At 45.0% G+C, this 13,544-nt stretch overlaps 1 protein-coding gene across 4 annotated transcripts in view; it reads right to left on the bottom strand.

Moving 5' to 3' along the window:
• myo15b (myosin XVB) overlaps positions 1 to 13,544 on the bottom strand; it is a 160,675-nt gene that overhangs the window by 105,327 nt on the left and 41,804 nt on the right. For all 4 annotated transcript variants that reach the window (XM_061809561.1, XM_061809562.1, XM_061809563.1 and 1 more), the window contains exons 17-21: positions 13,329 to 13,407; positions 13,059 to 13,160; positions 4,954 to 5,095; positions 1,192 to 1,282; positions 877 to 1,123 (exon numbers count right to left, since the gene is read on the bottom strand). In XM_061809561.1, coding sequence (XP_061665545.1) covers positions 877 to 1,123; positions 1,192 to 1,282; positions 4,954 to 5,095; positions 13,059 to 13,160; positions 13,329 to 13,407 — 661 coding nt within the window. The remainder of the gene's footprint in view (positions 1 to 876; positions 1,124 to 1,191; positions 1,283 to 4,953; positions 5,096 to 13,058; positions 13,161 to 13,328; positions 13,408 to 13,544) is intronic.

Genomic DNA, 13,544 nt, shown 5'->3' with positions numbered 1-13,544 from the left:
AAGGACGTTAAGCTTACTCGGTTGGTCGAAGGACAGGCAGCGGTCAATACACCGGGATTCAGGATCAGGAACAAGGGAGTGCGGGAACGAGGCATGGATGGCAACGATCTGGCAAAGCCAAACCGTCCGCTGGGTCCTATATATACTAGTGTTCACTATAGAAGATGAGGCGCAGGTGTGCGTCTCCTAATCAACGCCGGTGTGTAGGGGACCTGCAGCACCAGGGCTGGAACCGGCAGGACCATGACAGCAACCAGTTCAGGATGTACCCTGCCTCCTGCCCGATGACAGCTGGGATTGGCTCCAGCATGCGCGCAACCCTGGTGAGGATTGTATGGATGGTTGGTTGGTTGCTATTCCAATTCCAATTCACAGATTTCACTAATTGCAGGGGCTTTCTGGACTGGAACCCCCATGATAAAATGAGCATTTACTGGTTTACATATTCTAAAAGCGTAAATGTTATGTCATTTGGAGATACTTTATAACTCATGAATGGTTGTTTGTTTTTTTTATTTTTTTCCATTGACTGCTGGCCACACAAGGGTGTACCCCACCTCTCACTTGTAAGGCTTTGGTTAAGATTTACTCAAATCAAAGGTTGAGTAAGTATCTGAGCAATGTTCATCTGTCGATTACATGCTTTATATTGAAAAATAAGAAATTATAATACCACACTAATTATGTTTTAAACAAACCAAGAAAAACAGTTTTTATGATGCTTCCTTACAACTGTCTATTCTTAAATCCAGTCATCTGGTTCTCCTTTGGAGTGTATAGTGCTTAGAACAGAAATATTTAACTCATTTAATTTAACGTTTCTAAAAGAAAATACATTCTTTGTGGCTAAAAGATACAATATTTTGGGAGACTCACAAAGAGCAGGTGCAACCGTGGTTGGTGGGTCAGGAATATGAAGTTCAAGAGATGGAGCGGAGTCAGGAGGAGGTGGCAAAATGTGTTGATGGCACTGTGAGCCAAACAAATCTTCCAGTGAGCGCTGCTTTTGCCTCATATTTTCTGAGATGAGACGAGGACCCATGGTAGAGGGAGGGCATGTTTTTCCTGATGGAGTGTGTAGAGGAGATTGCTTTTCCACTGGAGAAGATGCCACCCACTGTTTCTGAAATCAGTGAGGAGTGAACATGCAATATTTAGACTTTTCTTTGATGTCACTCTAACTTTGCTTACCTTTTGTTGTGGGACTGGTGCTTTATGTCTAAGTTTGGCAAGAGCTTCCTGTTTGGGGTCTACTTTCTTCACGAACTGCCTTGTAGGAGCTCTGTAAAGTGATTGAGAGATTATCCTACTAGGAATTCCTTCCATCCATCCATCCATCCATCCACCCACCCACCCACCCATTTTCCACAGTTTAACCGAGGTCAGGTCACGGGGCAATAGCTTTAGCCCTGACTTCCCTCTCCTCAGCCACTTCATCCAACTCATCCTCAGGGATCCTGAGGTTTTCCCAGGCCAGCTGAGAGATGCAATCCCTCCAGCTTGGCCTGTGTTGTCCATGGAGTCTCTTCCTGGTGGGACATGCCTGAAACACCTCATCAGTGAGGCGCCCTGGAGCCATCCAAAATCAGATGCCCCAGAGCCACCTCATCTGGCTCCTCTCAATATGGATGAACAGCGGCTCCACCCTGAGATCCTCCTGAATGACCGAGCTTCTCTTTCATCCCTACTGGTCATTTTGGGCGTTTGTATCAAGGATCTTGTTCTTTTGGTGACGGGCCATAGCTGAAGACCATAGATGAGGGAAGAAACATAGATTGACCAGTAAATAGAGAGCATTGTGTTTCATCTTAGCTCCTTTTTCACCAGCTGCCTGTCGCTCATATCTTGGTGGTGCCTGACTCCCAGCCACCTCTTGCTCATGTCAAGGTGGCACCTGACCACTAGCCACCTCTTGCTCATGTCACAGCGGCACCTGACCCCAGCTGCCTCTTGCTCATGTCGTGGGGGCACCTTGAGCCCAAGCCACAGTCACCTCTTGCCCACGCCCCATTGGTGCCCAACCCCTAGTCACGTCTCGCCCATGCCTTGGTATTGCCCAAGCCACCTCTTGTTCATGCCTCGGCGTTGCCTGAGCCCTACCCACCTCTTGTTCATGCCTTGGGGGTGCCAAACCGACAGCCACCCCTAGCTCATGCCTTGGCGGTGCCTGAACCTTAGTTGCCTCTCACCCACACCCCAGTGGTGTCGGAGACCCAGTCACCTCTCACCCATGGCTCGGCCATGCCTGAGCCCCAGCTGCCTCTTGTTCACACCTTGGCGTAGCCCGAGGCCCAGTCGCCTCTCGCCCACGCCCTGGTAGTTCCCGAGCTTCAGTCGCCTCTTATCCATATCTCTGCCGTCCCAGAGCCCCAGCTGCCTCTTGTTCATACCTCGGCGTAGCCCAAGGCCCACTGACTCTCACTCAAGCCTCTGCGATACCCGGGCCCCGGACATCTCTTGTTCATGCCTTAACTGTGCCTCAGCCCCAGGCCCCTCTTGTTCATGCCTCGGCATAGCCTGAGACCCAGGCATCTCTCGCTCCGGTGGAGCCCGAGACCCATTTGCCTCTCGCCCATGCCCGGGTGGTGGCTGAGCCCCAGTTGCCTCTTGCCCATGCCTTGGCGGTGCCCAGGCCCCTCATGTTCATGCCTTGGCTGTGCCTGAGCCCCAGTCCCCCCTTGTTCATGCCTCGTAATGCCTGAGCCCAAGTCACCTCGTGTTCATGCCTCACCTGTGCCTGAGCACCAGCCACCTTTTTTTCATGCCTCGGTGGTGCCAGAGCCCAAGGTGCCTCTTGTTCATGCCTTTCTCAGGCCCTAGTTGTGACTGAGCCCCAGTTGCCTGTCACCCACGCCTCGGCGGTCCCCAAGCCCCAGCAACCTCATGTTCATGCCTTGGCTGTGCCTGAGCCCCAGCCACCCCTTTTTCATGCCTCGGTAGTGCCTGAGACCCAGCCACCTCGTGTACATGCCTCAGCTGTGCCTGAGCCCAGCCACCTCTTTTTCATTCCTCGGTGGTGCCAGAGCCCAAGGTGCCTCTTGTTCATGCCTTTGCGGTGCCTGAGCTCCAGTCACCTCTCTCTTAGGCCCTAGTTGTGACTGAGCCCCAGTTGCCTCTCACCCATGCCTCGGCGGTGCCCAAGCCCCAGCAACCTCGTGTTCATGCCTTGGCTGTGCCTGAGCCCCAGCCACCCCTTTTTCATGCCTCGGTGGTGCCTGAGACCCAGCCACCTCGTGTTCATGCCTCAGCTGTACCTCTTTTTCATTTCTCGGTGGTGCCCGAGCCCAAGGTGCCTTTTGTTCATGCCTTGATGGTGCCTGAGCCCCAGTCACCTCTCTCTCAGGCCCTGGTGGTGGCTGAGCCCCACTTGCTTCTCGCCCACGCCTCGGCGGTGCACAAGCCCCAGCAACCTCGTGTTCATGCCTCGGCTGTGCCTGAGCCCCAGTCACCTCTTGTTCATGCCTCGGCGGAGCTTGAGTCCAAGGTTCCTCTTGTTCATGCATATATATATATATATATATATATATATATATATATATATATATGTGGAGGTCCCAGGGAGTGCTGGAGCCTCTCCCAGCTGTCAATGGGCAGGTATACCCTGCATTGTTTGCCACCCAATCGCAGGGCACATAGATACAAACTGCTGCACTAACAATCACACGTAAGGGAAATTTAGAGTGTCCAATTAATGTTGCATGTTTTTGGGATGTGGGAGGAAACCGGAGCTGTATACAAATATATATATATTGGTGTGTCGTAGGCTGCACAGTGACGCATCTGTAAAGCGTTGGCCTCATTTCTGAGGACCGTGGTTCAAATCCCGGCCCCGCCTGTGTGGAGTTTCCATGTTCTCCCTGTGCCTGCGTGGTTCCTCCCACACCCCAAAAAACATGCATTCATTTGAGACTCTAAATTACGCCTAGGTGTGATATATACACAAACACGCAACACAACTTGTTAAATGTTAAATGCTGAGCCGTGATTCTGCCACATTAGGAACGAGAGACATAATGTGTTTATCCCCCCAAAAGAGTAACGAGACTGCAAGTCACATGTTGTCATGGAGAAGTTTTTTCCCACTCCTCGTCCACACCTGCTCCATGGAGCAGCCTTCCCAACTGCACCTCATTTAGACTGATTACCTTTCACATATACAATACAGCCTCACATTTGACCTTGTCCTAGTTCGTTGTGTGAGTCTTGTGTAAGTTACGAGCTTCTTGCGAATATTTTCCTCATTACCATGTTCGAGGGTTCATGTGACAGTCTGCTCAAGTTGTATTTTTCCCTCAGTTATAGTCATAGTTATAGTTATGTAGTTAGTTATATGACTTCATTTTCATGTTTTTGGACCTGCCTTCTGCCACATAACTGGGACGTGATACTGTGTAAATTGTCCCTTATTAACTAGAACTGGGTTACACACTATGTGTCACCAAGTTACAAATAACATCCATTCATCCATTTTCTGATGCGCTTATTCGCACAATGGTCAAGGTAGTGCTGGAGCCTATGCCAGCTACCCTACGAGAGGAGGCATGGTACACGCTGAACTGGTTGCCAGCCAATCACAGGTCACATATAAACAAACAACCATTCACACTCACATTCCCACCTATGGGCAATTTTCACTCTTCAATTAACCTACTATGCATGTTTTGGGGATCTGGGAAGAAACCGGAGCCCACGCGGAAAACCTACACAGGCACGAGGAAAACATGCAAACACCACACAGCCGGGACCGGGATTTAAACCCTGGTCCTCAGAGCTGTGAGGCAGATGCTCTAACGAGTTGCTCACCGTGCTTCCCATTAAAACATGATTATTTTGCTTAGCTTATACAATAAAAACAATCAATGAAACTCTTTTCTAAAGGTATTGTTTCTGTAGTTCATATATTCCCAAACAGTTTGTAAATAGCGTGTATATTTTTGTTGTTGTCATCCAAACCTGACAGGTTCAAAGTGTTTGGGTTCTGGTGGAGGCCGACTGTTGAACTTTTTGATGATTTCCCGAATGTTGGAGGTTGGTTCAGAGAGTGGAGCTGTGGTTGGACTTTCTGTTTTGTTTGCAGGAATCGGGATCCCCTTAACTAAGGCAGTTGAGAGAGAGACAAATTAAATAAATATATAATAGTTTGTCTTCTTTCTAATTAATTACACAAATGCATACAATGGCAAGCAATCGTTCATACACAGGAATAAAAACGAAATGGTTGTTTGATAAAACAGTGGACTGCTCTAATCAAACAATTAAATTGGGGAGTTTGCTGCTTTTAGCCTTACCTAACTACCCCCTCCGCACCGTACATGCACAAGTGCAATTCACAGACATGTCTTCCAGTATTCATTTTGTGAAAGTCTTCATAGTCAACCTTTTTTGATTTTCCCAATATTTCAAACAAGGAAATAGTGTTTGAGATGAGTAAATTACCCCTGTGTCCCCTGCTGTGCCGTAAATTTACTCATATGTTGTCAGTTAACCTACCAGGAGCTTCCAAAGCCATGACCTCACCATCTGGGCTTTCCCATGGTCTTTAAAATATGAGTACATTTTGTGTATGTCAACGTTTGACCTTGAAGAAAATTAAAAACATAATGATTTGGGTGATTTAAACTGACCTCAAACAGGAGATGTATAGTTTGATTGGACTTCAGACAGTGAGAGAAAAAATTAAATGTGTGTTTTTGCACAACCTATGTAAACCTCTTGCTTCAACTTTATATTTCACTTAAATTCATGCAGCCATCCATTTTCTGTGCCACTTTATCCTCACAAGGGTTCTGGGCATGCTTGAGGATATTCCAGCTTTCTTCAAGGGAAAAACACCCTGACCTGGTAGCCAGCCAATCACAAGGCACATATAACCGAACATCCATTTGCCCACACATACACAACTAAGGGCGATTTAGTCTTCAAATAACCTAATATGCATGTTTTTGGGTTGTGGGAGGAAGTCAGAGTACCCTTGAGAAAACCCACATAGGCACAGAGAGAACATGTAAACTTCACAAAGACAGGGTTGAAATTTCCAGACATGTTAACCAGTCATCCACCGTGCTTCCTGACTTATATTCAACATATTTCAAGTAACTGTCAGGAAAAATAGATTGCGGTACAATATATAATTTCACTATATTGTGAAATATATAAGTATATTTTATTTTCTGACATTGGAATGTCACACCATCTCAAATATCAGAATGGTTTAGATTAATAGATACAGCTTTTAAGAATACAACCCCTTCTATTTATTATGAACACTCGAGCCTCGTAGACTTCTGTGTTTTAATGTGGGTCACACTGATGGTACTTGGATTGCCAAGAATTTTTCTTGGTGCTAATTTTTGTGTGGGTGTCTTGTTCTGTTCAAGCAGAATAGAAGGTCTATATCCCTTTTATGGCAGAGCAGTATTACTGTGTCACTGTGAAGTTTTTTTTAGCTTCCTCTGTGGTTTGTTAATACTATAATTCATATTTATTGAGAATCATCTGATGAGTCAAACAGAACAGAGTTTCTAGGAGGGGGGAGTGAAACAGTGAAAAAGCACTAATTGCAGAGACGTTGAGAAAACTACATCTAAATATCTACAAAAAGGAAAATCAAAAATATGTATGTTGCATGGGGCTGTAGCACTACACCCTGTTAGGAAGTAAGTAGTACAAGACCATATAGGACAGGACAAGGACAGGAGAAAAAGCAGGATAAGTCGTGAACCCGGCTATACAAATGAAGTGTGGTGGGGATGACTAAGTGAATTATACAAGTGTATTGAACAAGAGAATAAGCATTTCACACAAGCATTTTACATATCTGGTCACTGATGGTGTAGTAGTACACACGCCTGCCTTTGGTGCGGGCAGTGTGGGATCGATTCCCGGTCAGTGATAGTGTAGATATCTCCCCTGCAACTGACTGGCGACCAGTTCAAGGTGTAGTCTGCCTTTCGCCTGAAGCTAGCTGGGATAGGCTCCAGCTTTCCTGCAACACTTGTGAGCATAAACGGCTTGGATAATGACATGACATGACATTTCACAAATCCATGAGGTAATTGTCACAACAAGTGAGTGGTCCCAAACCGAATAAAAGAGTCCCAGAAGCAGGTGCCTCCAGACACATGCAAAGGAAGTGACACTTTTTTACATGCACAAGGACTGACAAAAGTGACCTATAATTGCTTTGCTTGCACCGTGGAGGCTGAGGACCCCACCCCAATCACTGAAGTGCAACACTGGGCCCAGGGGTCCACCCGAGAGCAAACTGGAGGACAGGACATATCCCACACTGAGAGACCTTGGGCAGTCTGCAGCCCCATCGAGGGGCCTCGGCAATTGGCTACATGCTGGGGGCCACATAGACCTAATGCCAACCCCCTCGCCACCACCCCACTTGCCACCCCACATGACTCGTGCGGCCCCCTCAACCCCCTGGAGATCCATAACCCCCTCCTTCAATGTACAGGCAGTCCCTGCCCAGGCGGTTCCTAGATTGTCCCTTATTTTTTGGAATGCAGGGCAGATAGGGGCACCCAAAGAGAGAGCAATAAGGGAGAGGGGGGACTAGGGAGTAAATGCGGGCCATAACAGGGGAGGTCCAATGCCAAGCAGTCATCCAGCCCTCAACAAATGATGACTGGAATGTGAATGAGGAATTTTTACTTCACAAGTGTTGGACAATCCGAAACTTTCTTAATCTTTATCTGATATTCAAAAGATTGGTTTCATCAACATACACAGTCCCCTCCAAAAGTACTGAAACAGCAAAGTTAATTCATTTGTTTTTTGTTGTATATTAAAGATATTTGGGCTGCAAATCAAAAAATGAATGAGATAAAAGTTCAGAATTCCAGCTTTTATTTCATGATATTTACCTCTATATGTGTTGAACAACTTGAGGCAGTTTTGTTTGAACCCACCCACTTTTGTAATTAGCAAAAGTATTGGATCATGTGACGATGGGTGTTTCTAGTTGTCTTTTAGATTGATTGTTTAGACGTTAGGTATTGCTTGTTTCTGGCTTTGGGTTTCACCTGTGAAAACTACATTTGGTGGTAAGAAAAAAGGAAGACCAGAGAGCTGTCTATGGGTGAAAAGCAAATTATTTTGAAGCTGAGCGAAGAGGGAAAAATTATCAGAGCTATTACACAAATGTTGGGTATAGCCAATACAACAATTTAGAATATCCTGAAAAAGAAAGAAACTCCTGATGTAATCACAACAGACATCGAACAGGTTTGCCAGGGCTATCAAACAGGAGATGATGACAGAAACATTGTGAGAACTATGAAGAAACACCCAAAGAGAATAAACAGTGACATCACTGCCACCCTCCAAATGGCAGGAGCAAAGGTGTCTCAATCCACCATTTGAAGAAGACTGAAGAGAGTGAAGAAATACACAGGCCATACCACACGATCCAAACCACTCATCGGCAGAAATAATTAAGGCCAGATTCTATTTTTCCAAGAATTACAGTAATGAGCCAGAAAAAAATTGGAACAAAGTTTGATGGACTGGTGAGACCAATATTGACATCTATCAAAGTGAAAGACCAAATTATGGAAAAAAGAAAAGAGCTGCTGATGATCCAAAACACACACGCATGGTGGTGCTCACAGTATGATGGGTGAGCTGCCCTTGAAATTGATGATTTGCTGCACACCCTGCCAAATCTTCCTTGTGTTGTTGTTTGTAAGATGCTCCTCAGTTTTTTTTTTCGTTTTTTTTTTTTTTTTTTTGGTTCCATTTGACCTAAAAAATGCCCCTTTTCATCTCTTGCTACTGAACGGGCAAAGGCAGCACTCAGGCACAAGGACATCGTTGGCCGAGTGCAGGAGGGGAGGAGTGGCCTTGGGCTTGGGGCCAGCAGATCAGTATGGAGCAAAGTAGGATAACAGGAGGTATCTCGGGAAGAGCAAGCTAAAATGTGCACCCAAGATGTGTCGCAAGCCAAGCAAAGGCAGTGGTTGGCCTGGGAAGGAGTGGAGGCAAGGAAGATCACCTGGAAAGAGCTGTGGGAGATGGAGGCATTCAGGGCAAGCTTTACCATCACAACTGAAAATGACTTCTTGCCTTCTCCCACGAGTCTAAACTAGTCGTATGATGAGGACACCAAGTGCCTGTTATCCCCAAGTCCTGCACCACTGAAACACATCCTCTTGGGTTGCAAAACCAGCCTTACTCAAGGCTATTACACTTTGTGTCACAACAACATGCTGAAGAGTCTCCCTGGTGTTCTGGAGAGCCACCGGATGAGGGTGAACACCCTTCCATCCTTGTCAGCCAACTGGCAACCAAAGCTGTTCATGAGGGGCAGGGTCAACCCAACCACACCAACAGGACACCAGACAGAGGACAGCTGGGCAGTGCATGAAACTGGAAGCTCCTGGCAAACCTGGACAAGAAGCTCTGCTTTCCAGCTGAGATTCCATCTACTACCATACAACCAGATCAGGTGCTTTGGTCTGCCTCTTTCAACCTCTTGTACATCATCGAACTTACAGTGCCCTGGGAGGGGGCAGTTGAGAAGGCCTATGAGAGGAGGAGGCTGAAGTATTCAGGACTTGCAGTCGAAGTGCAAGAGCAAGGCTGGAGAGCAGAGGTACGCCCGGTGGAAGAAAGCTGCAGAGGGTTTATAGCCTCCTCAACATCCAGGCTACTCAGAGAGATGGGAGTCCAAGGGAAGGTTATCCGTAGGGTATCAACTACCACCCTACAACCAGATCTGGTGCTTTGGTCTGCCTCTCTCAACCTCCTCTACATCATCGCACTTACAGTGCCCTGGGAGGGGGCAATTGAGGAGGTGTATGACCAGAAGAGGCTGAAGTATTCAGGACTTGCAGTCTTAGTGCAATAGCAAGGCTGGAGAGCAGAGGTACACCTGGTGGAAGTAGGCTGCAGAGGGTTTATAACCTCCTCAACATCCAGGCTAGAGAGATGGGAGTCCAAGGGAAGGCCTGTCGGCAGGCAGTCAGAGATCTCTCCAACAAAAGAAAAGGCCAGCCGGTGGCTGGGGATAAAGAAGAAAGACCCCAATTGGGCCTTCAAGAGTATTGATGACACCTAGGGGGTGAACTCGGGATCATGGGATTCATTGATGAACCCTCTAGAGAGTGTCCTGGACCTATCAAAGAAACACCTGGTCACGGAAGGAAACACCACTTGACAACCTGTAGGGTGCCATCACTTCACTAATAATCCCACAGAGCCTCATCGGAGCCTAAAATATGCATGAATTGAGTGATACTAAAATCTAGTCTTGCATATTACACTGCATCTAAGGCCATGTCACCGGATTTGAAAGCCATATCATGAAGTCTGAAAAGCTTACAGGTGTGTCCAGTCATCTATGGTTTCTGATGAGGATAAACTTAGACATTTTTCTTGAATGTAACATTTTCTATGCAACTTGAGATGTAGGATAGCACCACCGATGTGAATTTTTCAGGGTGTGTGTGTCATTGTGTTCAAATAATTCCCAACTTTTCTCAGCAATACAGTTTTGCCATTTAGGTAGAGCATCTGGGGGCCAGATTGTTTTTGTGGTGTGCTTTATTTTCCTCCTAAGCGGAACATAACCTCTGACCATGAGAATGGATATGTGGTTAGACAGACCTGGCTCTGTAGTCCTGTTGATGTTTGAATACACATGATCAAGTGTATTCCGTCCTCTAGTGGAACATTTCACATGTGTGGTGAAATTGAGGACATCACTCGTTAGACCTGCATGGTTAGTCTCCAGCAATGATATGTACTCCCTCGGGGAAAGACCTTTTGTAATGTGTGTGTGTTCGTGTATGTTCTTTGCAGGTGTGACGAGTAGTTGTCCAGCAGCTGCAGCTTGTCAGCCAAATTAACCAGACCGCTTTATGATGCTATTGGACTCCAACTCATTGTCAACATATCAACGAACCAGGTCAACTTCGGTAGCTTAGCCACCCTGACTGTGTTTGTTTTTTGAAGTCCTGTGAATTTTATCACCCTCATATTTTTTTGGTCTCCAGTCTGTCATTTGCCCTGTCTTAGTGTTTTTTTTTTTTTTTTTTTTTACTTTTTATTCAGCAATAAAAATGTTTTACCACCTCAGCGTTGTGCCCCAGCAAAAGCTTCCTCCGTGGTGCCCGAGAGGTGATGACTACGCATGCACGTTCATCCTTTTAGGAATTCAGCGGGAGGAATGTGGTCTTATTTGGGAGCACTTTTATCCTTTTTGGGATCAGGCGGGAGGAATCAAGCACAAATGGCACGTGCACTGTGGGACCTACTGGGATGTCCTCCAGGGTTCCGGACAGGCCACTTTTCACCTTGTTGGACCCTGCATTGTGATTCTCCCGCTTGAGGACAAAGGTTTTTGACCAGAAAAGGCTGGTTCGAAACATTAAAAAAAAAATATAACCTCAGAAACGTGCCTCTGTATGGTGCTGCTTGTCATTATATGGAGAAAGAGTTTCTGAGGAGGCGGGTGCACATTTTGAACATGGATCAAAAAAGGCTTTTTTGGATGAGGACAGATACGCCTACTTCTTCAAGGACGGTGTTTCCGATCATCATGTTGCAATTCTGCAGGTAAGTGAATTTAAAGCCTGTATGAGCCTCTCCTTCCCTGTGTGTGTGCGTGTGTGTGTGTGCGCATGTACATATGTACATGTGTGTGTGTGTCCTGCGTTTTCTGACCATGGTCAGGCGACTGTTGCAGGAAAGATGAACAAAAGTTTTATAACTAAAAAGTTAAGTAAATATGTGGACTTTTGTAATCTTAGTCTTAATTTGTAAAGTATAAATAGTGTTTACATATTTTAATCATTCTGGTACCCAGATACACACACATGAAAAATTGCGGGGTGTGTGTGAGTGGTGGTTAGCAGCTTGGTGGTGGGTGTGGGGGTACTACTTTGAGGTTTTTCATATTTAGCGTGGGGTTCTGTTCGCCAATTAACCACAAAAAAAGAGGGATTACTGTAATATGTTTTTAGAACCTTATCCTGCTGAAATGTCCACCCTCGTTTCATCTCCAACATTCTCGTAGATAGCAGCAGATATTTTGAAAAAAAAAAACGTCTTGGTAAATCTGCTTATTCATCCTTCCTTCAATAATGTGTAGTTTACAAGTACATAGGCTGAAATGTATTCCCAAAGCATCATGACCCACTGCTGAGCGTCCCTGTTGATATGTTTATTTTAGGGTGCTGTGCATTTCCATTTCACCTCTAAACGTAGTGTGCATTATGGGATCTAAAGTGTTCTAGTTTACGCTAATCAGACCAGACTTTAGTTTTTTATATTTACAATATTTAAATGGCTTGTCCAAATGTCATTCATTAAACTTTGAATGAGCTTTGACATATTTTTTTTTTAGCAAAGTGGTCTTGGATGGAGAGCGTACATTCAGGCAATGGATGCGGAGTGCATTCTTCTGTTTTCTTTGTGACAGCAGTACCTGATAATTCCAGGTCTTGTGAAGCTATCCACAGGTGGTACTTGGTTGTATACACAACTCTATTTTTCTTTACACTACTCTGTCAGAAATCCTATGAGGAGCAACTGATCAAGGCAAATTAATGGTGGTATCATTGAAACATTCAGATAAGGTGTGAGATTGCTGTTTGATTACTGATTGATTTTAGGTGTTGTTTTGGCTTTCCATACGATTTTGCACCTCCCTGTCCATTTGTTCAATACTTCTTCCCTATGTGATTTCACATTATTACACACATCTTAATTTCTGATCTTATTTGATATTTTTCCTTGGATGGTTTACATGGGTTGTTCAAAATATCTGGTCAAATTTTCAGGTCAATACCACATTTAGGAATATATGAAGAGTTCAGACGCAAAAGCAGATACAGTCTGTATCCATTTTTGTTGTTTCTGTAGAATTATGTAGGTATTATATAATATATAAATCAAACAATCTACAGAAACAACAAAAAATGATATGTCTGCTTTTGCGTCTGAACTCTTCATATTTAGTGGGAAAAATTGTGAAGTTTTAAATACTTATTTCAGCTGTTACAGTATATATGGATTTATTTATTTCATTTGATAAATGTTCTCACCCTTTGGTTTAGGTGCTGTAGGAGGAGCGGATGGACGTGCTGACGATGCAGGATGTTGCTGTTTGACTGGAGTAGAGGGAGAAACCTGGGTATTGGGCTCACCTTGAGGTTGCGAGCGATATGCCAGGAAACCAGGGTTAAATTTGAAATTTTAACCATGCTCAGATTACATCAATTCAGAAATAAAACATATTTAATTCTGACTGATTACAAATCTTTCTTGTTTGTATACTTTTAACCAGTTGGGCAACATACTTTGCTTATACTCACCAATTTTGTGAAAGTACTGCATTTTATCTCTAAATGACTGCAGGTCCTCTTGATCACGTAAATTCACTTCTGGTTGTGGCTGTTCAAGTTACAAACAGAATATATTATTGGTAGTACGGTATATTCATCCATTTTGTATTGTGTATTTTTTTCAGGAGCCTGTGCCTTTAGACACCAACCCTCACTCAAACGCAGAAACCTTCACCACTAACTCCT

This window comes from Syngnathoides biaculeatus, chromosome 22, assembly GCF_019802595.1.
Source record: "Syngnathoides biaculeatus isolate LvHL_M chromosome 22, ASM1980259v1, whole genome shotgun sequence".
In the NCBI taxonomy this organism is placed as follows: Eukaryota; Metazoa; Chordata; class Actinopteri; order Syngnathiformes; family Syngnathidae; genus Syngnathoides; species Syngnathoides biaculeatus.
The sequence above is the reverse complement of the archived record's forward strand: the minus strand, read 5'-3'. Positions and strand labels throughout refer to the sequence as shown.